The 22268-nt window shown below is 41.0% G+C and overlaps 1 protein-coding gene across 1 annotated transcript; it reads right to left on the bottom strand.

Moving 5' to 3' along the window:
* Positions 1–1707: 1707 nt before the first annotated feature.
* Positions 1708–21139, bottom strand: PGK1 (phosphoglycerate kinase 1). Its single transcript, XM_012664116.1, has 11 exons — positions 20937–21139; positions 15396–15446; positions 12387–12542; positions 12129–12273; positions 9798–9901; positions 9046–9165; positions 4997–5111; positions 4571–4750; positions 2890–3067; positions 2560–2658; positions 1708–2189 (listed from the first exon to the last, which is right to left on the bottom strand). Exons 1-11 carry the CDS (start codon positions 20999–21001, stop codon positions 2149–2151), a joined length of 1254 nt encoding a protein of 417 aa, XP_012519570.1. The 5' UTR covers positions 21002–21139; the 3' UTR covers positions 1708–2148.
* Between the last annotated feature and the right edge of the window lie 1129 nt (positions 21140–22268).

Consider the following 22268-nt stretch of genomic DNA (forward strand, 5'->3'; position numbering starts at 1 on the left):
ACAAAGTTCTAACACAGCTGCAACATTAATTTACTGGCAGCATCTCAGGGCTTCATCTACAAAAAGAATTCCTGCTTCTCAAACCAGTGTAGAATAGTACCCTTTGAGATATACAGAAACATGGTACAATTTAAAATTAACTACAAATATGGGGACAGTATTAACCAAAATACAAATAAACCAAGAAAAAATGAGCTTTCAAAATTTTTGTTTTGTTTAAAGCTACCACCAAAATTTTTTGCTTTTTCTCTCCAAGATTAAGCAAAGAAATCCTAGTCTAGAAGCATCATATCAGGGAGGGAAACACAATGAAAAAGCATCAGTATTTGGAGCCAGACAAACCCGGATTTGAATCTCTGCTGTTACCTACTAGCTCTGTGATCCTGTCCAAGAGTTTAACTATTTCTTCATCCATAAAGGTAAAATACATATCTTGCATGTAAAGTGCCCTGCATAAAATTTCTGCTTAAACATGGCCTTTGCAAATCATGTTTACCTCTGCTTTCTCCCAAAACTCCATTAAAATGACCGGAAAGAGATAGGAAGGGAAAATCATAGGGATGATAAAATAATCAGAATGGCATTAGATTCTCAACAGTGACAATGAAAACAATGTCTTCAAGTCTGAGAAAGTGATACCCAGGCTAAAATTCTATATATAGCCAAACTATGCATCAAGTATAAGGGTTGAATAAACACATTTTCAGACATGAAAGGTCTCAAAGATTTTACCTCCCAGGCCCTCTTTCTAAGGAAACTAGTGGAGTCTTGTGTTCCACAAAAGAGTAGACCAAGAAAGAAGGGAAAGGGAGATCCAGAAAACGAAGGCCCAAAACAGGAAATGGAAGGAATCCCTAAGAGGGTTACAGGGAATCCCAGAGCAACGCTGTACAGCAAATCTATAAGGCAGTCAGTACAAACTGAAGCAGGAGCACCGAGGACTCCAACAGGGATATCTCTAATAAAAATTAACAGATTATTCGATATGTTTGACTATATTGAGGCATTTACACTTCTGGCAGATTTGGGAATAAATCAGTGACAAGTATACATAGAAAAAGAGGAAGCAATTCTTTTAAAACTATTAACACCAAAGAGAATAAAAGTTACATAAGTAAATATAATCACAGCATAGTACACAGCTCAGCTGCGAATAGTATTTATAATCATAATGTAGACTTTTGATGTAATCTATAATTATGACAAAACTGCTGAGAGAATGAAGAAGTGGAAGTATATGTGGAACAGAGGCTATAATAGAGTTAAATCTCCCATGGTATGAAATTGATATCTTTTTTAAAAAAATCAAGAAGTTAACAATTTATAAACATGTTACTTAGAAAACATAGAGGGAAATACTAGAAGAACTCTGAAGAGTTAAAAGTAGTTATCTCTGGGTAGTGGGGATCCTGAATAGGAGGAATGGGTTACAGCTTATTTTTTTTGTTTGGTTGGTTGGTTGGTTTTTTTGTTGTTGTTGTTGTAAACCTTGACTTTTTAAATTATGATGTGTAACTGATAAAATTTAAAGCACCAGCACAATGTCTACCATAAAGTAGGCCCTTGATAAAGAGTAGACATTGATCTAATCGCCCCACCTCCCCACTGCTGCTGCCCCACTTCTTACATTCAGAAATGTAGATATTTGAGCCCTTCTTTAAGATTCTATTCTCACCCTTCCTACAAAGTATGACAGAAAAAAAATCCGTTTCAATAGATACTTTTATTGTTTATTTAACAGATCATCAACTTTGTCTCCCTACCTACAACTGGAATTTCATCTTGTTTCCATGCTGAGTAGTGAAACAGTGACAAAGCTAATCAGAATAAGCGACTTCAAAAAGAGAACTAAGCTTACACAGCTCACTTTCTTTTAACAGGCAAAATATAAATATTTGCACTCTAGAATGCACAATGGTTTAGTCACTAAGAAATTCAAATGGGATCTTGAAGAATGTAGGCAAATCCAGGGTGCTGTAAAGATGAGCTGAGATGCTGTGCAACTGTTCATAAGTTCCTGGCACTGCATCTCCTGGCCACTAGCTGAATCTTGACGTGGAGGAAGGTTTTAACTAATGCCAAGTGCAGATGCATAAAATGCTAAGTTGACTTAGGGGCTGTGCACAGGAACCAAAAGGCAGGAAAGTACTAAATATTGCTGAGAGCATCCACCCCAGGAAGGACTTTACCTGTTTTTGAGAGAGCACACACACGGACAGCATTACTGTAGGGTCCACTAAACCAGATATGCCCCCCTTCTATCTTCTCAACATGTCAGTGCTGCTTTATATATGGCCAGGAGTTGGGCAACTTTTGGATTTTGGGTCCTAGGTCTACTAGAAAGTGACCTCCTTGAGAACAAGTTCCTATCTGCCCCTTCCCACCTCACATGGATGCTAGGAGCTTTACTGAAGTTCCTCCATCTGTACTGCCCAGCTAATAATGACTTCTAATGACAACACTACCTACTAACTTTCTCTACTCCATCCTACCCGCCTCTCACTGCACAGTCCCTACTCTATTCCCCCAAACAAGCCAAAAAACAGGGAAGAACCTCACCTTCCAGGAGCTCTAAACTGGCACCACCCCCAGTGCTCACATGGCTGACTTTATCCTCCGTGTTCCATTTGGCACAGCAAGTGGCAGTGTCTCCACCACCTGTTAAATGAAAGCCAGGTAAAAAGAGAAAGGAGAGAAAAGAAAAGGAGGATTGGCACCAAAACTCCCAATTCCATTTCACTTAAGAGGCTCTTCCATGAATTATCCACCTGCTTAGCTCTCCAGATTTGCCCAGAGTGAAGAGACCTAGGAAAAGTACTACCTTCTACCTTCCTCTGATCAGAATTCTGCCAGCTCACAGTGGTATTAGCTTTGTAAAGGACCCCTTACCTATGATTGTGATGCAGCCCCTGGAAGTGGCTTTCACGACATCATCCATGAGGGCTTTGGTTCCCCGGGCAAAAGCTTCCCATTCAAATACCCCCACAGGTCCGTTCCACACAATCTGCTTAGCCCGAGCAACAGCCTCAGCATACTTCTTGCTGCTTTCAGGACCACAGTCCAAGCCCTGAGGGGTAGAGTTAAAAGAGAGGATGAGCTACCAAGAAAAGCTTCTTAGAGGAGCAAATACCACCTCCACCAAAACTTAAGCTCAAGAGTGAACACCAGAGCTGCTTCTAGAACCAAAAAGTACCCTTCAGTCTTTAAAATTATAAAACTATTTGTGCCCTGTGACTCAAATTCCACTTTATGGAAGATCAAGTCTAAGGGAAAACCTCGAAAGTTATTTAGTAAAGACATTCTTAGCCACACTATTTATAACAGTGAAAAGAACTAGATCAACAGTTCTCGACCAGGGTCAATTCTGCCCCTCAACAATGGACATGTGGCAACTTCTGGAGACGTTTTTGGTTGTCACAACTTGTGGGGAGGGGATGTAGGGGAGTTACTGGCATCTATGGGCTGGGATGCTTTAACTATCCTATAACTCAACAATAGTCCCCCACAACAAAAACTATCTGAGATGTCAATAATGCTGAGACTGAGAAACACTAAACTAGATCTGTAGTTCTCAAGCTTTGCCATGTATCAGAATCACCAGGGGGGCTTGTTTCAAACACAAGCTGCTGGGCCCCACCCTCAGAGTTTCTGATTCAGCAAGAAGTTGCATTTTTTAAAAAGTTCCAACAGTGGCCGGGCGCGGTGGCTCACGCCTGTAATCCTAGCACTCTGGGAGGCCCAGGCGGGTGGATCACTCAAGGTCAGGAGTTCAAGACCAGCCTGAACAAGAGCGAGACCCCGTCTCTACTAAAAAATAGAAAGAAATTATCTGGACAACTAAAAATATATATATAGAAAAAATTAGCCGGGCATGGTGGCGCATGCCTGTAGTCCCAGCTACTCGGGAGGCTGAGGCAGGAGGATCGCTTGAGCCCAGGAGTCTGAGGTTGCTGTGAGCTAGGCTGACGCCATGGCACTCTAGCCCAGGCAACAGAGCCAGACTCTGTCTCAAAAAAAAAAAAAAAAAGTTCCAACAATGATGCTGATATTGCCAGTTTTGGGACCACACTTTGAGAAGCACTGAACTAAATAATACCCGAACGCCTAACAAAAGGAAAATGACTAAGCAAACTAGCATTTCAACATGATATAATTTTATACAACTATCAAAATGATAATATGTATAGAACACTAAAATCAACTACTTATATTAGTCTTTAATATACACATATATTTTCCCTGCTTGTAATCAGTATACTTCTACTGTCTTAATGTTTTCACATAAGAAAATTTTCTTATGCAGCTTTCTATGTAGCAAAATTATTCAGAACAACCCAAACCGTGTAAGTACATCCCCCCACATTACTGATTAAGACAGCAGTAATCCAATACCACTGCTTTTCTCGCATGGATTCTCCCAAAAGGAGGGCCTCACTGCAACGTTTGGAGCCCTCTCTGAAAGAAATCTTCTATAGAAATTGTTTTAAAATGGTTGTTGGTTGGCTGAATGAATGAATGAATGATACCAAAGTTTCTGTTCACTCATACCACCAACCACCCAGTGACTCACCATCCAGCCATGAGGTATGCCAGAAGCCACGGTGGCTTGACCAGTCTTGGCATTCTCATCAAACTTGTCAGCAGTGACAAAGTCAACAGGCAAAGTAATTTTCACACCATTCTTCTCAGCTTTGGACATTAGGTCTTTGACAATCTTGGCTCCTTCTTCATCAAACAGAGAAGTGCCAATCTACACAGGGGAGCCAAGATGATAAAGATCAGCCTCTATACTAAGAAGAAGACTGCCTCACAAAGCAGACAGGAACCAGACACAACACAATATAAAGGAAAAATGCAAAGACAAAATAAAAACTTGCCAAAATCAATAAAAATGGGAGTTTTTAGGGCTCATGTCAGAAGCTGGTTTTCTTTTTAAATTTACACAACGTGCTATTATGGAGAGCTATTTCACATCCACTTGGCATTGGTTTCCTACCTCCATGTTGTTGAGCACCTTAAGGAAGGTAAAAGCCATTCCACCACCAATAATCATTTCATTGACTTTGTCCAGCATATTATTAATCAGCTGGATCTTGTCTGCAACTTTAGCTCTAGAAGGGAAAGCAAGAATCATCACTAAAAGAACAAACAATGGACTAGTGAAGAGATATTACATAGAACATGAGTTTTTATATCAAGGCATAGGAACAAAGAAATGTCCCAAAGTGACAAAAGTATTGCCTAACTTTGCCCTATGTTTCTCCAACCCAAAGGTCAATCCATTTCTAAGAAATCCTTTAAAGCAATGGTCCCCAACCTTTTTGGCACCAGGGACTGGTTTCATGGCAGTTTTTCCACATACCAGGGGGAGGGGGGCAACTCGTTTCAGGAAGATTCAAGCACAGTACATTTATTGTGCAGTCAAACTTCTCTGTTAATGATAATCTGTATTTGCAGCCGCTCCCCAGCACTAGCATCACCACCTCATATCATCAAGTATTAGATTCTCATAAGAAACATGCAACCTAGATCCCTCACATGCAGTTTATAGTAGGGTTCGTGCTCCTATGAGAATCTAATGCTGCCACTGATCTGACAGGAGGTGGAGCTCGGGCAGTGATGTGAGTGATGGGGAGCAGCTGTAAATAAATGAAGCCTCAGGCCCCCAGCTTACCTCCTGCTGTGCAGCCCGGTTCCTAACAGGCCATGGACTGCTACAGGTCAGCAGCCTGGGGGTTGGGGACCACAGCTTTAAAGGTAAAGCTCCAGACCAAGAAGGGCTTAGAAGACCTATTCTTATCTAAAGAAACCATGGGTCCCAAATAGGTCTATTCTGCATCCCCCCTAAAAAATTTAGAGGGTCAAGATTGCTAATTGCAGGATCCCTGAGCCTACTCAGAACTATCCTAACCCTAGAGCAGGGATCAGATTGTACACCAAACAAATATATACTAAAAAAAGATATTCCTAGTCTAAATTCACACCCTATGATCAGTTGCTGGGACATCTGCTTTATGGCATTTATTTTTCTGTTGGACTACCCAATTCAACACATTTATTGGGTACCTACTCTTTGGCAAGCACTGTCCTAGGTCTTTGAGAAACATCAGGGGGCAAAACAAAGATCCCTACCCTTTGGGAGCTTATTTTCTAGTAGAAGGAAATAAGATAACAAATACACATGCACCTTTCACCTCCATGTGAGACAAAAAGATCCAAACTAAAGAGAAAGTAATAGCTTGCCTTCTGTAAACATTCCCGTGTATCTAAATTCCACTTACATGGACAAATCACCTTAGATCTGTTTCCCTCATCGTTCAATAAACAAGATGATGCTTACCCTCTGAGAGACCCTATGCTAGGACTTGTGAAACAGAGGTATGAAACAACAGTGATGTGGGGGAAAGAATGGCAAGAGACTGGTTACTTCACTTGTAAAGACTGGTCATCGCCAAGGGTTAGAATGGATTATTTGTTATATACACATACACACACACACACACACACACACACACACGTACATATACGTACATACAGAGAGAGAGAGAGAGAGAATAAATGAAGCGAGAAAAGAACCTAAAGAATAGGATGTTCACAGCTCAAATGCCTGTCTTTTCAACAAATCAACAGAATGAAAATAATAAGGAAAAGGGAACTATTATAGAATAAAAGATACCTAACAGCCAAATGCAATGAATGCATAGGCTTCATTTTGATCCTTAGTCAAAAAAACCAACTGTAAAAAGACATTTCTGAGATGATCAAGAACATCTGAATACAGACTGGGTATTAGATGATAGTAACAAAATTGATAAATTTTGTCAGGTATAATATGGTTATTTAAAAGACATCTCCTTATCAGTTGCAAGATGCATAAAAAATATCCTGAAACCAAAAAAAAAATTGGTTTTAGGGATTAATGTGGACTAGATAAAATGAAAAAAAAAAAAAAGGTACTACGGGGCCAGGGACAGTGGCTGACACCTGTAATCCCAGCACTCTGGGAGGCCAAGGTGGGAGATCACTGAGCCCAGGAGTTTGAGACCAGCCTGGGCAACACAGCGAGACCCTATCTCTACAAAAAATACAAAAATTATCTGGGTGTGGTGGTGCACGCCTGTAGTCCCAGCCACTTGGGAGGGTGAGGTGGGAGGATCACTTGAGCCCAAAAGTTTGAGGCTGCAGTAAACTATGATGACAGAACTGTACTCTAGCCCAGGCAACACAGTGAGATCCTGACTCAAAAAAAAAAAAAAAAAAAGTATTACAAGGTGAGTATCCCCTATCCAAAACTCAGAAGCCTTAAATGCTCCAAAATCCAAACCAGTTTCCACGATGCTCAAAGGAAATGTTCATTGGAGCATTTTTCGACTGGGGATGCTCAACTGGTAAGTATAATGCAAATATTACAAAATCCAAAAAAAAAAAAAATCAGAAATCCAAAACACTTCTGGCCCCAATCATTTCAGATAAGGGATACACAACCTGTGTAAGTGAAAGTATATGATGTCTAAGACTTGCTTAAAAATATTCCTAACAAAAAAGGGTTAGAGCATAAATGAAACAAGACCAGCAAAAATGCCAATTAATTGTTAAAGCAGGGTAATGGGTACCTGGGAGTTTATTATACTATTCTCTCAACTTCCGTATATGTTTGAATGTTTCCACAATAATGTCTTTTTAATAAAATACAAAATTTTCCCCAAAATTGTTAATGGCCCTAGGGAGACTAGACTGCAGGAAAGGTGGCAAAAATATTTCTACATCACCTTCCCCAACAGCTGTTTCAGGCTGAGTCTAAAAACCTAACCATAACCACTAGGTGACACTCACTCCCATATTTCAGGTCTACAGAAAGTTTAACAAAGCCAGACAGCTCAAATCCTAACCTCTAGGGAACCAAAGATCAGAGTCTGACATTTATAACCCAGCGCGCAAGAGGGGCAATGCTTCCAGGAACATACCTTTACGCAAGAACAAGCTAAAACAATGTGTATCCACCCGAGTTACTTTGAGAACCCTGATATCAGGCTCATCATGAAGCTTAGAGAAAGTAATTATACTGCCTGAAATTGACACCCAATTCCAGAATGAATTTTCATCAGGAAATGCTGGATGTGTTCAGTCCCGTGAGTAGGAAAAAACCCTGCTCATAGAAGGGTCATGGCCCTCCAGCCATAAAGGGGCTGCTACCTAGAGTAGCTATGTCTAGTCACAGGAAATTATCTTATACAAGTAGTCCCAGCACCCTGTCCCTACTTTATCACCTAAAATTTATCCTCCTCTTAACCCTCTTGACCTTCAATTTGAAATTTCTATTTTTAACTAAGCCATTAGAAAATCATTATACACATTGCTGCCTTTCCCATAGGAGAAAAGAAAATATAAATAGGTTATGTGATTTGGAGAAATAAGGTCTAAATGATATATTAAATACACAGTTATACCTTGCCAGGGTATATGTACGTGAAAGGCTCGAGTGCTTCAAAATTGTTAGATGAGCACCTATGGTGGATCCTTCCTGTTCTTCCCTACAGAACCACTTTCTACCTTTCTCTAACCTGTTCTGTTTCAGCAGTATGACCTACATGGACTACATCAAGGAGCTCCCTTGCCCTCTGGCTTCCAGCTGGGTTTTAGCCAATTGAGGGTAGGAGGGGTACAGCAGTAGGAGATTGAAGGGAGATCAGAGTATTTATTTCCCTGGCTTCCTACCTACTAGATGACTATTGCTATGTCCCTTGACAAGAGGCTACAGTTCCCATTAGATGGTCCTCTCCATACCAACTCCCTCTCTGGATTCTGGTAACCATTCTCTCCTTTGTCCCTTTAGACCTAGCAATGGTGATGGCTGTTGCTAGCCCCAGATTACTGCACTGTCCCTTTGTGGTTTCCCTAAACCCTCTCACCTCTGTATGTAGTTCCTTTATTAAATTCTCCTCAGTTACCCAGTATGATTGTGCTATCTGACAATAAACCACCCAAGTTATGGCCTGCTACCAAGCAAATTCTACTTAAAGCATGATCTTGAAGAGTTCTTCATACCCGCCCAGGATGGCCAGGAAGGGTCGCTCTGGGCTCTCCAAGGCCTTGGCAAAGTAGTTCAGCTCCTTCTTCATCAAAAAACCACCAGCCTTCTGTGGCAGATTAACTCCCACCATGGAGCTAGAAAAGACCAAAGACGTTCAAATTCTAGTCAATCCCCACCATTCCTCCGAGTCCTAGAGGCCAGATCCTTATCACTAAAATATTTTCACTTCTAAGACTCCAAGAAGACCATGGTTTTCATCCTAAACTGCAACAAAAAACACTCAGGTATAAGATAAGGTTTTTAACCAATAGTGCAGGGTCAAGGGGAAAGAGTAAAAAGCAATGAACTTAAGAGAATTTAAGATACCCAATTAATGGTCTTCAGAAGGCCAAGAGCTTAATCACAATAAACAATTGGTTGGTTGATGATAGCAGGAGAAGATTCCTCAATTTGCTTCCTACTTACTGACAGTATGAGAGTCTGATTTCATAACATTGACAAAGGGAGAGCTGTGTACAAAATAAAGTGAGAAAGAGCAACCTCTTCCTGTTTCCACAAATTGCTCTACAATTGCTAACATTTTTACCTTTATTTCCTCTTTGCATCAGAGATACTCAACGAGAGCCACAGTGGTAGCTCCAATCAGAGATTGAAACTGAAAGGATCACAGTATAATACAGAACTCTCCAAAGCAACCCAGAACTCAGGCTACTCAAGTAAACAGTAATATTGCTCTCAACCTGAAATCTGACAAGGCTTTTGGTACCTGTGGGCTCGGTGAGCAGTGCCAAACGCATCATTGACATAGACATCCCCTAGCTTGGAAAGTGAAGCACGGAAGGCTTCTATTTTGGCTGGCTCAGCTTTAACCTATAGAGAAAAACAAAAAAATGGAAAAAACAAAATGGGAAATGTTGATGGCTCTGAAGACAACTGTAAAAGCATTTCATACCACCAAGAGTCCTTATGAACATGTCTAAAGACCCTGAGTTGGTAGGACAGCAATTTTTTACAACTAGCAACAGGATCTGTTCTTTCTTCCAAACGTTCCAGGTCCTTTAGTCATTTCTGCATGTTGCTGCTCTCCCTCACCTTACCTCAAATTGCACACCTAATATTCCTGAACCATGGTTTACCCTCTAATTACATGAAGCTAACCACATCCCACTGGCCTCTACCCAGACCTCTAGCCCAAGATTCTGATTACCTTCCTTCCCCTTACCTTGACTCACTTCCTTATTTTAACACATTCTCCTTGTGAAAGTTAGTAGTATACTTGACTCAAGCTGCTGGCTACCAAGGCCCTTCTGCAAAGGAAAAAAGGCCCTCACACATATTCCTCATAAAAGCACTAAGAGCAAGCTGGGACAGAAGACGGAAACATGACAACAGAAAAGGACCTCAGAAACATTTTATGTTGGTTAATAAGAAGGTATTTTACAGCCTTCCCCAGAAGTCAGGCATCTAAGAAAACAAGAAATACACTTACCAAAAGGAGGAAAAAAATGTAGAAGTGAAACATAGGGCTTTGAAATGTCAGCTCATCTTCCAGGGATCCCTCAAAGGGGACAGAAAAGCAAAATGCCCGGAAAAGCAAAACGAAGAGTCTCTGGCAGGAGATTAAGCAAAGATGCACAGGAAGCAAGCCAGATGATGGGGGATACAGTGCAGAAGAGTACACAGCACAGAGCAGACATTCACTTTAGTCACTGCCCACTCCTATCCTCCTATGCATCAAGGAGGTGAAGGAAGAGGCCACAAAGAATGGGGCTTTCCCTTATTTTTGATCTGCCAATAACTAGAAGAGAATGCTCCTAAAAGATCAATGAGGGCACACTGGATAAAGGAAAAATTTTATGTCCTTACTTTTTTATCCATTTTGAACTTATGACTGGCTTCTGCGATTTCAGGTATTGAAAGCCATTAGACACTGAATGTCAAATCAATTAACTTAAGTCCAGCACAGTCTAGCATAGACTAGCACAGTCAGTTCACCATTTCCTAAAATAAAAGGTTTTGCCTTAATTTGCCAGTTGCCTCATGCCATTTCTAAGCCCTAGAGTTTGTGCATCTTGAGTTCCAGTTTAAAAGGACACCAAATTTTAGGTCAGCATTTGACTCCTACTACTGTAGCAAGACCATGCCAAAGGTAGGAAAAAGCAACACCAGGGCCTGTGGTGCTAAGAAAAGAAACTGCTTAAAAGCGGTACTCCCAATGACCTTAAGAAATGTGAGAAGTCCAAAGGGGACTGAGATAACTATAGCATCTTGTTCTCCAAGACATTAAAGACCAGAAGAGTGGAAAGTGCTAAAAAGTGCCTTCAGCTTTCCTTCTAGCCAGTTGGCAAATTCAAAATCATCCTCAAGTAGCCAGCTTTATCATTTGATATTTGAATTCTGGTTGTAAGATCATATTAACTCATTTTGTGAGTTATCTATGGCTGCTTTTGCATGACAACAGCAGAGCTGAGTAGTTTCTACAGAGACCATATGTGGATGCAACTGACTGTATGACACACAAAGCCTGAAATATTAACTGGCTGGCCCTTTAAGAAAAACATTTGCTGATATAATGGACTAAGCTCTAAAGGCCAGCAACAGGCCCACTGCCTATAACTCTAGTCAAATGATTGCCTTTCTGAAACTTAGTTTCTTTTTTTTTTGACACTTAGTTTCTTTATGAAATAAGACGATACCTATACCTTAACTTAAAAAGAGATTTAAAGGAAAATACTTTACACGTCTTAAGAAATACCTTAAATCCAACGTATCATCATGACTATCATATTTACTGAATACTCTTACACCCCAAAGATGTTCACATATTTTCCAAAGGTATTTCAAAACCACTTGAGCATAAGGAGGGGTTCTAGGATGCTAGTAATATTCTATCCCCTGAACTGGGTAGTGGTTACACAAGTGTGTTTACTTTGTGATAATTCATCAAGCTATGCATTTGTGTATTTTAACATGTATGTTACATTTCAATAAAATGGTGTCTAAGGAAAACTAAATATGAGCTTTCTCCATTCTTCAATCACAGTCTCCTACAAACTTAGGCCCTCACCCCTAATAATGTCAGAATCACAGGTCCTACCTTGTTCCCAGAAGCATCTTTTCCCTTCCCTTCTTCCTCCACATGAAAGCGGAGGTTCTCTAGCAGGATGACAGACCCAGCAGCTGGGTTGGCACAGGCCTTCTCCACCTCAGGACCTACACAGTCCTTCAAGAACAGAACATCCCTGGGGAGAGGAAGAGATGACACTTGAGCAGTCCAAAAGTTCAGAACCAGGAACAACATGCTTGACAACCTTTCCCGCCACAAAGTCTCCCAGTACCTGAGCACAGCACTTACTTGCCCAACAGAGATTTGAGTTCTACAGCAACTGGCTCTAAGGAATACTTGTCAGGCATGGGGACACCATCAGGCCGGCCCAGATGGCTCATAAGGACAACTGACTTGGCTCCATTGTCCAAGCAGAATTTGATGCTTGGGACAGCAGCTTTGATCCTGTAACCAAAAAGAGACAGCAGACAGAGCAAAGTTACTCCTAGGAATCAGTGGGAACTATTTTATTCATCACCTCATAAAACACAAAGCCCCTTTTCTTCTCCAAGTTCCTTCAAATAAATCTACTGTAAGCAACTCAATGGTGGTCCTCAGGGAAGGAAGTTAAATATGATGCCAACCCTCCACCTAGGATTATATAATCTCATCATGTATTTGCCCTTTGTGCAGAAGAGTTCACATAACAGGCCTAAGGCTGTTAATCTATAGAAGGACCTGCATGCAAGGTTGATCCTTGGCTGATTCTGGGAACTTGGCTTTCAAAGTAGTCCCTCAGTTCTCTGACAAGGGCTGTTCACTGTTCCTGGACTGCCTATACATACAAACAAGGTGATTTATGCTGAATACCTGCTCTCCTCTAGAAGTCTGGGGTTTTGGTAGTTGCTAGACAGAGGATACCTATGTGACCAATTCCCAATTAAAATCTTGGAAGCTAAGTCTCTAATAGGTTTCTCTGGGCAGAAACACTGAACACAATTCCTGCATTTTTCACTGCAGGTGAGTGTGCACACTCTACGTGTCCCTGCACGGGACATCAGAAGCCCCATGCATGGATTTCTCCAGACTCCTCCTGTGTCTTTTCCCCTGCTAATCCTGTCATATATTCTTTCACTATAATAAACTTCAGGCATGAGAACAACTGAATCCTTGTAAATGACCATGGGATATGTGGGTGGTCTTGGGGACCCCTGAAACACCCTTCTTATACGACTATAGGAGATAAAGTTCCCAAATCTTGAAACCATCAAAGGAAATTTGGGAAAAAATGAAAGATATGTAGTAACTTTTCTTTCCTGGTTATAGTTCCTAAGTCACTTTTTTCTGTAGGAAAAAATAAATGCATTATATAGAACTTGGTTTCCATAATATATCACATTTATTACATTATAATTTAATCTAAAATAATTAAAATCTCTTTAAGCATTTAGAAGTTTTGTTACAAACCTAACTTTCCATTTTTGCCAGTTTATAATAAATTAAAATTGATAAAGAAAAGCATTTATTTAGTCAACAAATATTCATTGAATGCTTCTTTTGTGCCACGCACCATTCCAGGTTGAGAATAAAACAGAAAACTTAAAAAACTGTCTCTGCTCTCATGGAAATGAAATTCTAATGGAGGGAGAGACAATAAGCAAATATATATGTGTGTGTGCACATATGTAATTATCAGATGGTTATAAGAGATATAGAGAAAACAAAGCAAGGTAGGGACATAAGAATGACTAGGAAACAATGGTAGAGGAGATTTTAGATAGGAAGGCCAGGGAAAGTCTGATAAAGTGGCATTTGAGCAGAGAATGGAATAAAAAGCCAAGTTATATTTCTAAAATTATCTTATGCCCTTTAGCAGATATAAAAACTCATTTTTTTTGTTTTGTCCTCTTGTTTTTAGACTAGTCAAGTGCAGTAGTGAGAAGGGAGGAAAGTAGTAGAGCAAGGAGTTCAATCTGTAACTGACTGTCAACGATCAAGTGAGATAACTCACTACCTTCGGACCAGCCTAAAACTCATTTATAGCATATAAAAAAGCCCGTATCAGACACAAAGTTTGTGCAATGAAACCAATTAGTTTTCAGGGCTATCCACCCCTTATCAGCAAGTTCTATTATTTCTAATGCTTCATTTTGTTAATCAACTCCATGGATTTCTAGAAATGAAAAGATTCTCAGATACGTTTCTCTATTCTTTATTCTTAAAATACATTGATAGGCATATTTCCAATCTTTTCTTTATGCTGCAGAATAATGAAAATCAACAACGATCAGCGTTGCCTCGTACAAGCACCTTGCCACTATGGTACAGCAGCAATGTGCTTAGCAAAACACCAGGCTCTATTCTGGGACCAATACCTAAAAATTTTCTGGGTCTAGACCTGTACTGTCCAATATGATAACCATTAGCCACATGTACCTATGTAGTACTAGAAATGTGACTAATCTAAATTGAGATGTGCTATAAGTGTAAAATACATGCTGGATCTCGAAGACTTAGTACAAAAAAAAGTTAAATGTCCCTTTAATCAATTTGTATATGGATTACATTTTGGAATTATTATTTTAGACTTATTGTATTAAATAAAATATGGCTCACATTATATTTCTATTAGACAGCACTGGTCTAGATCATTGCAAAGCACGTTGCCAGCTCAAACCTTTCATTTAAAATTGAAAATAAAAACCTTCTTTAATAATCTAGTCAAAGGCAAGAGCAGTACTATAACTAAAATTTCTGCTCTGTGACTCCGGGATCCAAGAAACTGGAGCAGCTTAACTGACTAAAAATGTTACTTCTGAAGTGTTTTCCCTTCTGTTTTTAGAAGAAAAATAAATCAAGATTCTCAAAAACTCATTTTATCTGGGCCATCTGGAATAGGGGTTTATAAAACTACATGTAAGCTTAATAATTATTGGTATTTTAAAAATCTTTCTCTTAATAAAAAATTTTAAAAATAATTAAAAAATTAAAAATAAAAAAATCCTTCTCTCGTATAATTCTTCATTTTGCAAGAAAATCCAAGTAACTTTAAACTTTTATATTCTTTAAATATGAGTAACTCCAAATTCTTCAAATTTCTAAAAAACAGGGGGAAAGGAATCACTTTCTTAGGATGATATTTTTACATTTATATTCTCATAAATAAGAAAGCAGACCAGATGGTGGGTTGAAGGAAAGCCAACATCATATGGCTTAAGTTGCTATAGTTCTTTAATATGAAAGGAAAACCATTTCATCCTATATACCCACAACCCACACACATCTTAAACCCAGCCCAAGGCTTAGCAGGGACCTTACCTCTGGTTGTTTGTTATCTGGTTGTTCTTCATAGGAACATTGAAGTCCACTCTAAAAAAGAAACAAGGGTTCAGAGCCATGATCAATTTATTGTTCCCTCAAAGATTAGGAGAGGCACTTTTAATGAACCAATTAAATAAGTTGGAAGTTCAAATCTCACCTTAAAAATAATCAGTGGCATTAAGAGTCAAGAAAATGATCAGTCATAGGGAGGAGGGAGAGAGGGAGTAGTGACTGGGATAAGACACCAGAGGGATTCTGGTTAATGTTCTATTCCTTGACCTGAGTGATAGATCGTATAAATATATTCATTTTGTGGTGGTCTTTGAGCTTATGATTTGTGCCCTTTTAGGTACATATCTCACTTACTTTAAAAAGAAATTTTTAAAAAATAAAACCTAACTTAATCACAGGAACTAGCCCTGAAGACCTGGGAAGCTAAAGCTAGTTCCATCTAAAAAGATTTCTATCTGGGCCTGGCATGTTAGTATCTGAGTAGCAGCTGGAGGGATGAGGAATAATAAGGAATGCATCTTGATTCTGATTCCTTTGATACTATTTCTGGGTCCTTGTGAAGCTAACATCACTCTGAAGAAAAAAATTATCTGGAAAAATAAAACACATCAAGAGAGTATCATTTCTTTTTGGAGAAAGCCTGGGGCTTTAAGACTATGAACAAAACCCAGTGTCTAGTACAAAGTTCACACACTATCCTTCAAGCAATACAATATAAATAAGATAGCCTCTTTGAAAAGCCTGAGAGGAGAAGGTGGGGCATGTTCTCCCGCCCACCTGATAAATAGGAAATTAGAAAGGAAGTGACCAAGATGGCACAAAAAAATAATTTACTGCAGTCTCTCCTTTTTTACCCAAGAGATTGCTTCTTTGCCATTTTTAAAAACCAATTCTTCTGAAATCCTTGGAACCTGAGCCTACTTCAATGTGACCGAAAATAATGATGTCTGGCAGCTATTTTAAAGGTCTAAGTTTTGCCTGCCAAGATCATTTTTAAGTGATTTTTTTTCCTCACCTACAGAATGGGGATAATAGTATCTACCTCATGGTTATTGAGAGAATTAAATAAGCTAACAATCTGTAAAGTGCTTAGAAGAGTACCTGGTACACAGTAAGTGCCATAAAAATGTTGGCTATTATTATTTATGTTAATGATTCTCCAAAATGTAATTCTGTGATTTGAAAGGTACATCAACTATTACTGAAAACATCTAGCATTATTCACAAAGGCATTACAGGGAAGTATGATCTAGTCACGACTGCTACTCTCCTTGATAATAAATCTCCATCCTTTTCCTCCGCCTTTTTCACTAGCCCTTTCCCTCTAAGGCTGAGCCCTGGCAGACAATTATAAAATCCTACAGACCTACTGAGAAGACCACCAATTTCCTATACCTCCTAGGCCTGAACTCCAATCTACTTCACTGTAAAGAAATCTCTCCAAAGGTGGGTTGAGGGAAATAATTCTATATTAAAACATCTTAAAGAAAGTCTTCAAAATTAAAGGCAGTATGCCTCTGAAGAAAGAAATACACTCTACTTTATTTCAGGCCACATGATTCTGATTCTAAGCATCTCCTTTAAATATCTTGAACAAGGCCCTTGCCAGCCTTAAAGTGCACTGCAAAGAAGATAGAGTATCCCATTACCATGGGTCATTTTCCCCCATGCAACCTCCCAGAAGGCCCATGCTCAAAAGGGCTAACGGGAATAGAAAGAGCACAAGCCACTCTTTGCCATGCCGCTCCTTACCCCCAGACCCTTACAGGAAGGAAAGTCTCTGGACAGAGACACTTAAGAATTTGTCTCATCTACCCATGCTACCATGATCAGCTTACTGATAAAAATTGGATTTGTACTCTCTCCTCATTGCTCTCTGGATTATCTCCCATCATTTCCTACACTCTCAACAACAGCTCTGCTTTTAGCTTCTCCTTGGAGGACTCCAACATAGGAACTGCTCTTGCCTACACACTCTACTTGTTCTGTTTTATGTAAAATCTGCACCTCTTCCTTTTCCACTTCCTTGAAACACGCCCAAGCTTTGCCTAAGGCACAAAGTCAGTTATCACTATGCACCCATCAGAATGAAGAATGACTACAAAAAATATTGACAGCAGAAAATGCTGGTAAGGATGAAGAGAAACTGATCACTTATACACTGCTGGTAGAAATGAAAATGGTGCAGCCACTTGGAAAACAGTCTGGGGAATCCCTCAAAATTTTAAATATGGCCTAGCAATTCCAATCCTAGGAGTTTATCCATGAGAAATAACAGCATATGTCCATTCGAAGATTTGTACATGAATGTTCATAACAGCTTTATTTGTAATAGACTAAAACTGGAAAAAACCCAAATGTCCTTCAATGGGTAAATGGTTAAACTATGATACATACATAGTAAGGTATGTATCATATACCACTCAACTATACAAAGGAATGAACTGTTGATACATGTGAAACTTGGATAAATCTTAAGGACATTATTGCTGAGTGAAAAATTAATCCCAAAAGGTTACATACTGTGTGATTCCACTTATATAATATTTTTGGAATGACAAAATTTTAGAAACAGTGGACAGATCAGTAGTTACCAGGAGTTAGAAATAGGGTTAGGTGACTATAAAGGGGTAACATGAAGGAGATCTTGGTGGTGATTGAACAGTTCTGTATCTTGATTGTGGTGATGGTTGTTACACAAATCTACACAGTGACAAAATGGCATAGAACTATATCTACTTTATAACAATGTCAATTTCCTACTTTTGATATTGTACTATAATTATATAAAATGTATCCATTCAGGGAAACTGGGTGAACATAAGACCTCTGTACTATCTTTGCAACCTCCTGTGAATCTATAATTATTTCAAAATAAAACATTAAAAAATATTGATATAGGTGGAATAAGAATATCAAGTCTCTATCACCTGAAATTTTGGATTCCATGTCCCATTCCATTAAAAACTGTCAAAAAACCATGTCCATCATGGCTTCACTGTCCCTGACTAGAAAATTGGGGTATTATGGCTATCTTCGAGACTTTTTTTCTCTGTTCTCAGTTTTTCTTCTCTGTTTCTTTTCACTACATCAAGGCTGTTGCTTAACAAGTTACAACAAGTTAGAGAAAACCAGCAAGGTTTTAAAAAAACAGGACAGAACAAGCAAAAGGGAAGTGCTTCACAAGCACGCAAAGGATGACTGGCAACCTGTGAGAGAAAGAAAGGAAATGACATCGCAAAAATAAGCAGAAGTTTGCTCAAAGAGGCTGTAAAGTCAACTGAAGTCCTAAAAAACTAAAGTAGTACCTGGTAGTTAACCAGTCAAAGGTTTCTGGCTATCTAAAATTCCCTCAATAAATCAATTTCCCTTGGCAATTCAAACCAGGGGACCAGAGAAGAGTCAGCAAATATCAGAGTTCCCTTCTTCAGGGCAAAGAGAGGAGGCAAATGAAGCAGCCACTACTTAGCAAGCCTCGTTTCTGAAATGCTGCCAGAAACCACCACATAAAGGCATTGAAAACAAAAAGGAAATGAGCTGACACCGCATGGCTGCCTAGGCCCCTCCAAAAAAGTTGGCCTACCATGTGACTCTCTGTTCAAAAGAGATACATTAATAATCAGGGAACAAAGTATCTTCCTGTCCTTGGCCTAATTAAGTAGAATTTATCCAGATTACAGGGGAAATTATTAATTGCAACTTTCAGCAGACAAAGTCTATTTCAACCTGTATTTGGTCATTATTTGGGTATTTAGAGGATCTGGTTGGTAGCCAAGGAGACCCAAATTCTAGTCCTGGCTCTGCCACCAACTTGCAAGTTCAGTAACCTTAACAAGTCATTTTCCATAATCCCTCATGCCAGTTTCCCTGAGGAGAGAGGAGATAAAGCCCAAGACTGCAATTACAGGAAGGTCACCAGCATGATGCCCCACTCCTTGTCTTTCAGCTGGTACATGCATCTGGAAAGGTCGGTCTTGAACACAGTGGAGATGGGAAGAAATAATTAAGACCTAAGAGCTAGCTGCATGACAATGTTCACCTGTCCTGTTTTTTTTTAATAGGACCTATCTCCTTTCTTTAGGATATGAGGGCCAGAAAAGACACTTACCTAATATTAGGATGGCTGTGACTCCTACTCTCTCCAGATTACAAAAGCCTATGAATCTGGGGAAATGTGGACACCAGGTATGTCTCATGGACATAAGCTATTGGGTCCTTCTGTCTATCTCTATAGCATGACAGAGAAGGCTACCTAAAAGCTAATATTGGCCATAATGAAAGTAGAGGGCAGGGGAGAGCTACATGTCCTTTTAGAGTAAGTGCCCTCATATGTTTAAAGCTAGGGTAAAGGAGATCCCCTACTGCCTTACGTGTCTGTTAACATCCAAAAGATGCCCTCACTTGAACCAGCCCTAATTGGGAAAGGGGCTGGATCACACCATTCACATGCCTGCCCATCAATCAACCACTTCTCAAAAAGGTCAAAGCTGCACAACACAATCAATGCAAGCCCTTATGGCCTCTCAAAACCACCACCTGTTAAGGTATATCAACAGTCAAGTCCACCAATTACACACCTAACCATCTTCCCGTACTTTGTTCCTGGCATACACAAATGTACCACATTACAAAAAAGCAATAAATGTTACAGCTCCATACATCAGTAACTCTGGCATTTAAGGGAGAAGCCATGTTGGAAAGTGAAGAGGGATCCATGTGTACAGAGTAAGAGGAGACCTCAAAGTGCATGGGGAGCCTCCCCCACTTCTAATAACCTGCTTCTCTAGCCGCATGGAGGGGTGAGGTTGGAGGACAGCAAGTATGAGCAGCCACACCCTGCTCTACCATTACCCAGCATGTGTCACAATCCTGATGCAAACGCCATGGCCTGGAGTCCAATGGCACGACACGGTAGGGCGGCAGAGCCCTGTTACATAAGCTCTGCAGGGCCTCCTCTGGTGTGCCCCACCCTACTCTTCCACCCCCAATTCTTTAGGAGTGTTCTACTCCTCAACATTTAAACCAACATCATATGGGAAAGATATCCGTTTGTGCAGGGACCTTTGAAATGTGGGCCGTTTCTCATTCACCTGGGATGGTCTAGGACAGTGGGGAAAAGGAAATTAACCAAATGACCTTTCAAGGTCTCTTCCTTGGGGCCTAGAGATTTGCAGGATAAGCATTAAGTCCTGTCTCCGCGACTAGGAGCTGGAAGCAACGGAACTGTATTTCAGCAATTGGCAAAAGGTCAACATGGGTCCAGGCAATCTGAGCCCTTTCTCATTGGGATCCACCCCCAAAGGGTGACTTCGGCCGCTTTCTGAGCTGAGGGAAATTAGGTTAGAAACCATCAGACCCGTGCACAGCCTCAGCTACAACGGAGGACGGCCTTGCCCTACAAGCCTAGGACCCCCGGGGCCCAGCCGATGGCTAAAAGCAACTTTGAGCAGACAGGAAAGAAAGTCGGCCCAGGCCGGAAAGGCTGCAGCAAAAGCCCCGAGGGCGCGCGGAGATGTGTAGCATTACCTCATAACGACCCGCTTCCCCTTCACATCCAGCTTGTCCAGAGTCAGTTTGTTGGAAAGCGACATTTTGGCAATACAGCGGGGGCGAGAGGCCGGGGGACTCAGATAGCGGCAGAAATCACAGCAGACGAGCGCAGGGGACGCGTGCTGAATGCCAAGAGCGGCGGCCAGAACCGCTCCCACACTGCCTCCTGACGCCCCTCCCCCCGCCCCGCCCCTTCCCGGCAGCGGCGCCCGGCGCGCCGAGAAAGAACAGCCTCTATTGGCCGCGGCCCAAAGCGGCCGGAGCGCTGCCATTGCTCCCTGGCGCTGTCCGTCTGCGAGGGGACTGGTGAGACGTGCGGCTTCCATTTGTCACGTACCGCACGCCCCGAGCCGCAGGGAAGCTTCCTGACTGTGGGCGGAGCCGGAGGTGGCACCACGAGGCCTGCAGGTGAAGCGGAAGGGAGCCGGGTGGTCCTGCGGACAGACGTGGAGAGTATACTAGGCCCAAGGCCCCCGCCGCCGCGTCCCCCCAACCCTCACCGCCACCCCCAGCCGCGCCCAGAGCAGCTGCAGCACTGCGCAAGCCCGCGACTGCTTTGGGAAAAGCGCCACCCCCTGTCCTGAGGAATTCGCGGCAGCCCTACCAGGTTCAATGCAAACGCACCTCCTTTTGGAAACTGGTGATTTCCCGGTTCCTCCAGATGGATTTCTGCTACGTAAGGCTTACTTAATAATCGAGACCTCTCAAAAGTTTGAAAAGGCCCAGGCCCTCTTCCCCTCACCTTTTTTATAATAAAAAGTGCAATGTAATTTTTCTGGTTATGGCACGATTGATGCTAATGGCAAACACATATAGCATTTTTTTTAATATATTAACTAATGCTCACAAAACTCGGAAGTAGGTACTGTCATCCTCATTTTGCAGATGAAGTAACTGATGCACAAAGAAGGTTAGTGACTTGCTTAGGGTTTCAGGTATTGTAAATAGTAGATTAAGACCTAGGCAGCCGAGGCTGGCGCGGTGGCTCACGCTTGTAATCCTAGCTCTCTGGGAGGCCGATGTGGGCGGATTGTTTGAGCTCAGGAGTTCGAGACCAGCCTGAGCAAGAGCGAGACCCCGTCTCTACTAAAAATAGAAACAAATTAATTATATAGAAAAAATTAGCCGGGCATGGTGGCGCATGCCTGTAGTCCCAGTTACTCGGGAGGCTGAGGCAGGAGGATAGCTTGAGCCCAGGAGTTTGAGGTTGCTGTGAGCTAGGCTGACGCCACGGCACTCTAGCCTGGGCAACATAGTGAGATTCTGTCTCAAAAAAAAAAAAAAAAAAAGACCTAGGCAGCCATGATC

This window comes from Propithecus coquereli, unplaced genomic scaffold (assembly GCF_000956105.1).
Source record: "Propithecus coquereli isolate 6110/MARCELLA unplaced genomic scaffold, Pcoq_1.0 Scaffold86, whole genome shotgun sequence".
In the NCBI taxonomy this organism is placed as follows: Eukaryota; Metazoa; Chordata; class Mammalia; order Primates; family Indriidae; genus Propithecus; species Propithecus coquereli.

Coding starts and splice junctions, on each gene's coding strand:
- PGK1 (XM_012664116.1), bottom strand. CDS start 21,001: ATGTCGCTTTCCAACAAACTGACTCTGGACAAGCTGGATGTGAAGGGG. Junction 12,543..15,395: donor CAGATAACAAACAACCAGAG/GTAAGGTCCCTG, acceptor TTTTGGTTACAG/GATCAAAGCTGCTGTCCCAA. Junction 3,068..4,570: donor GCATACCTCATGGCTGGATG/GTGAGTCACTGG, acceptor TCTACCCCTCAG/GGCTTGGACTGTGGTCCTGA.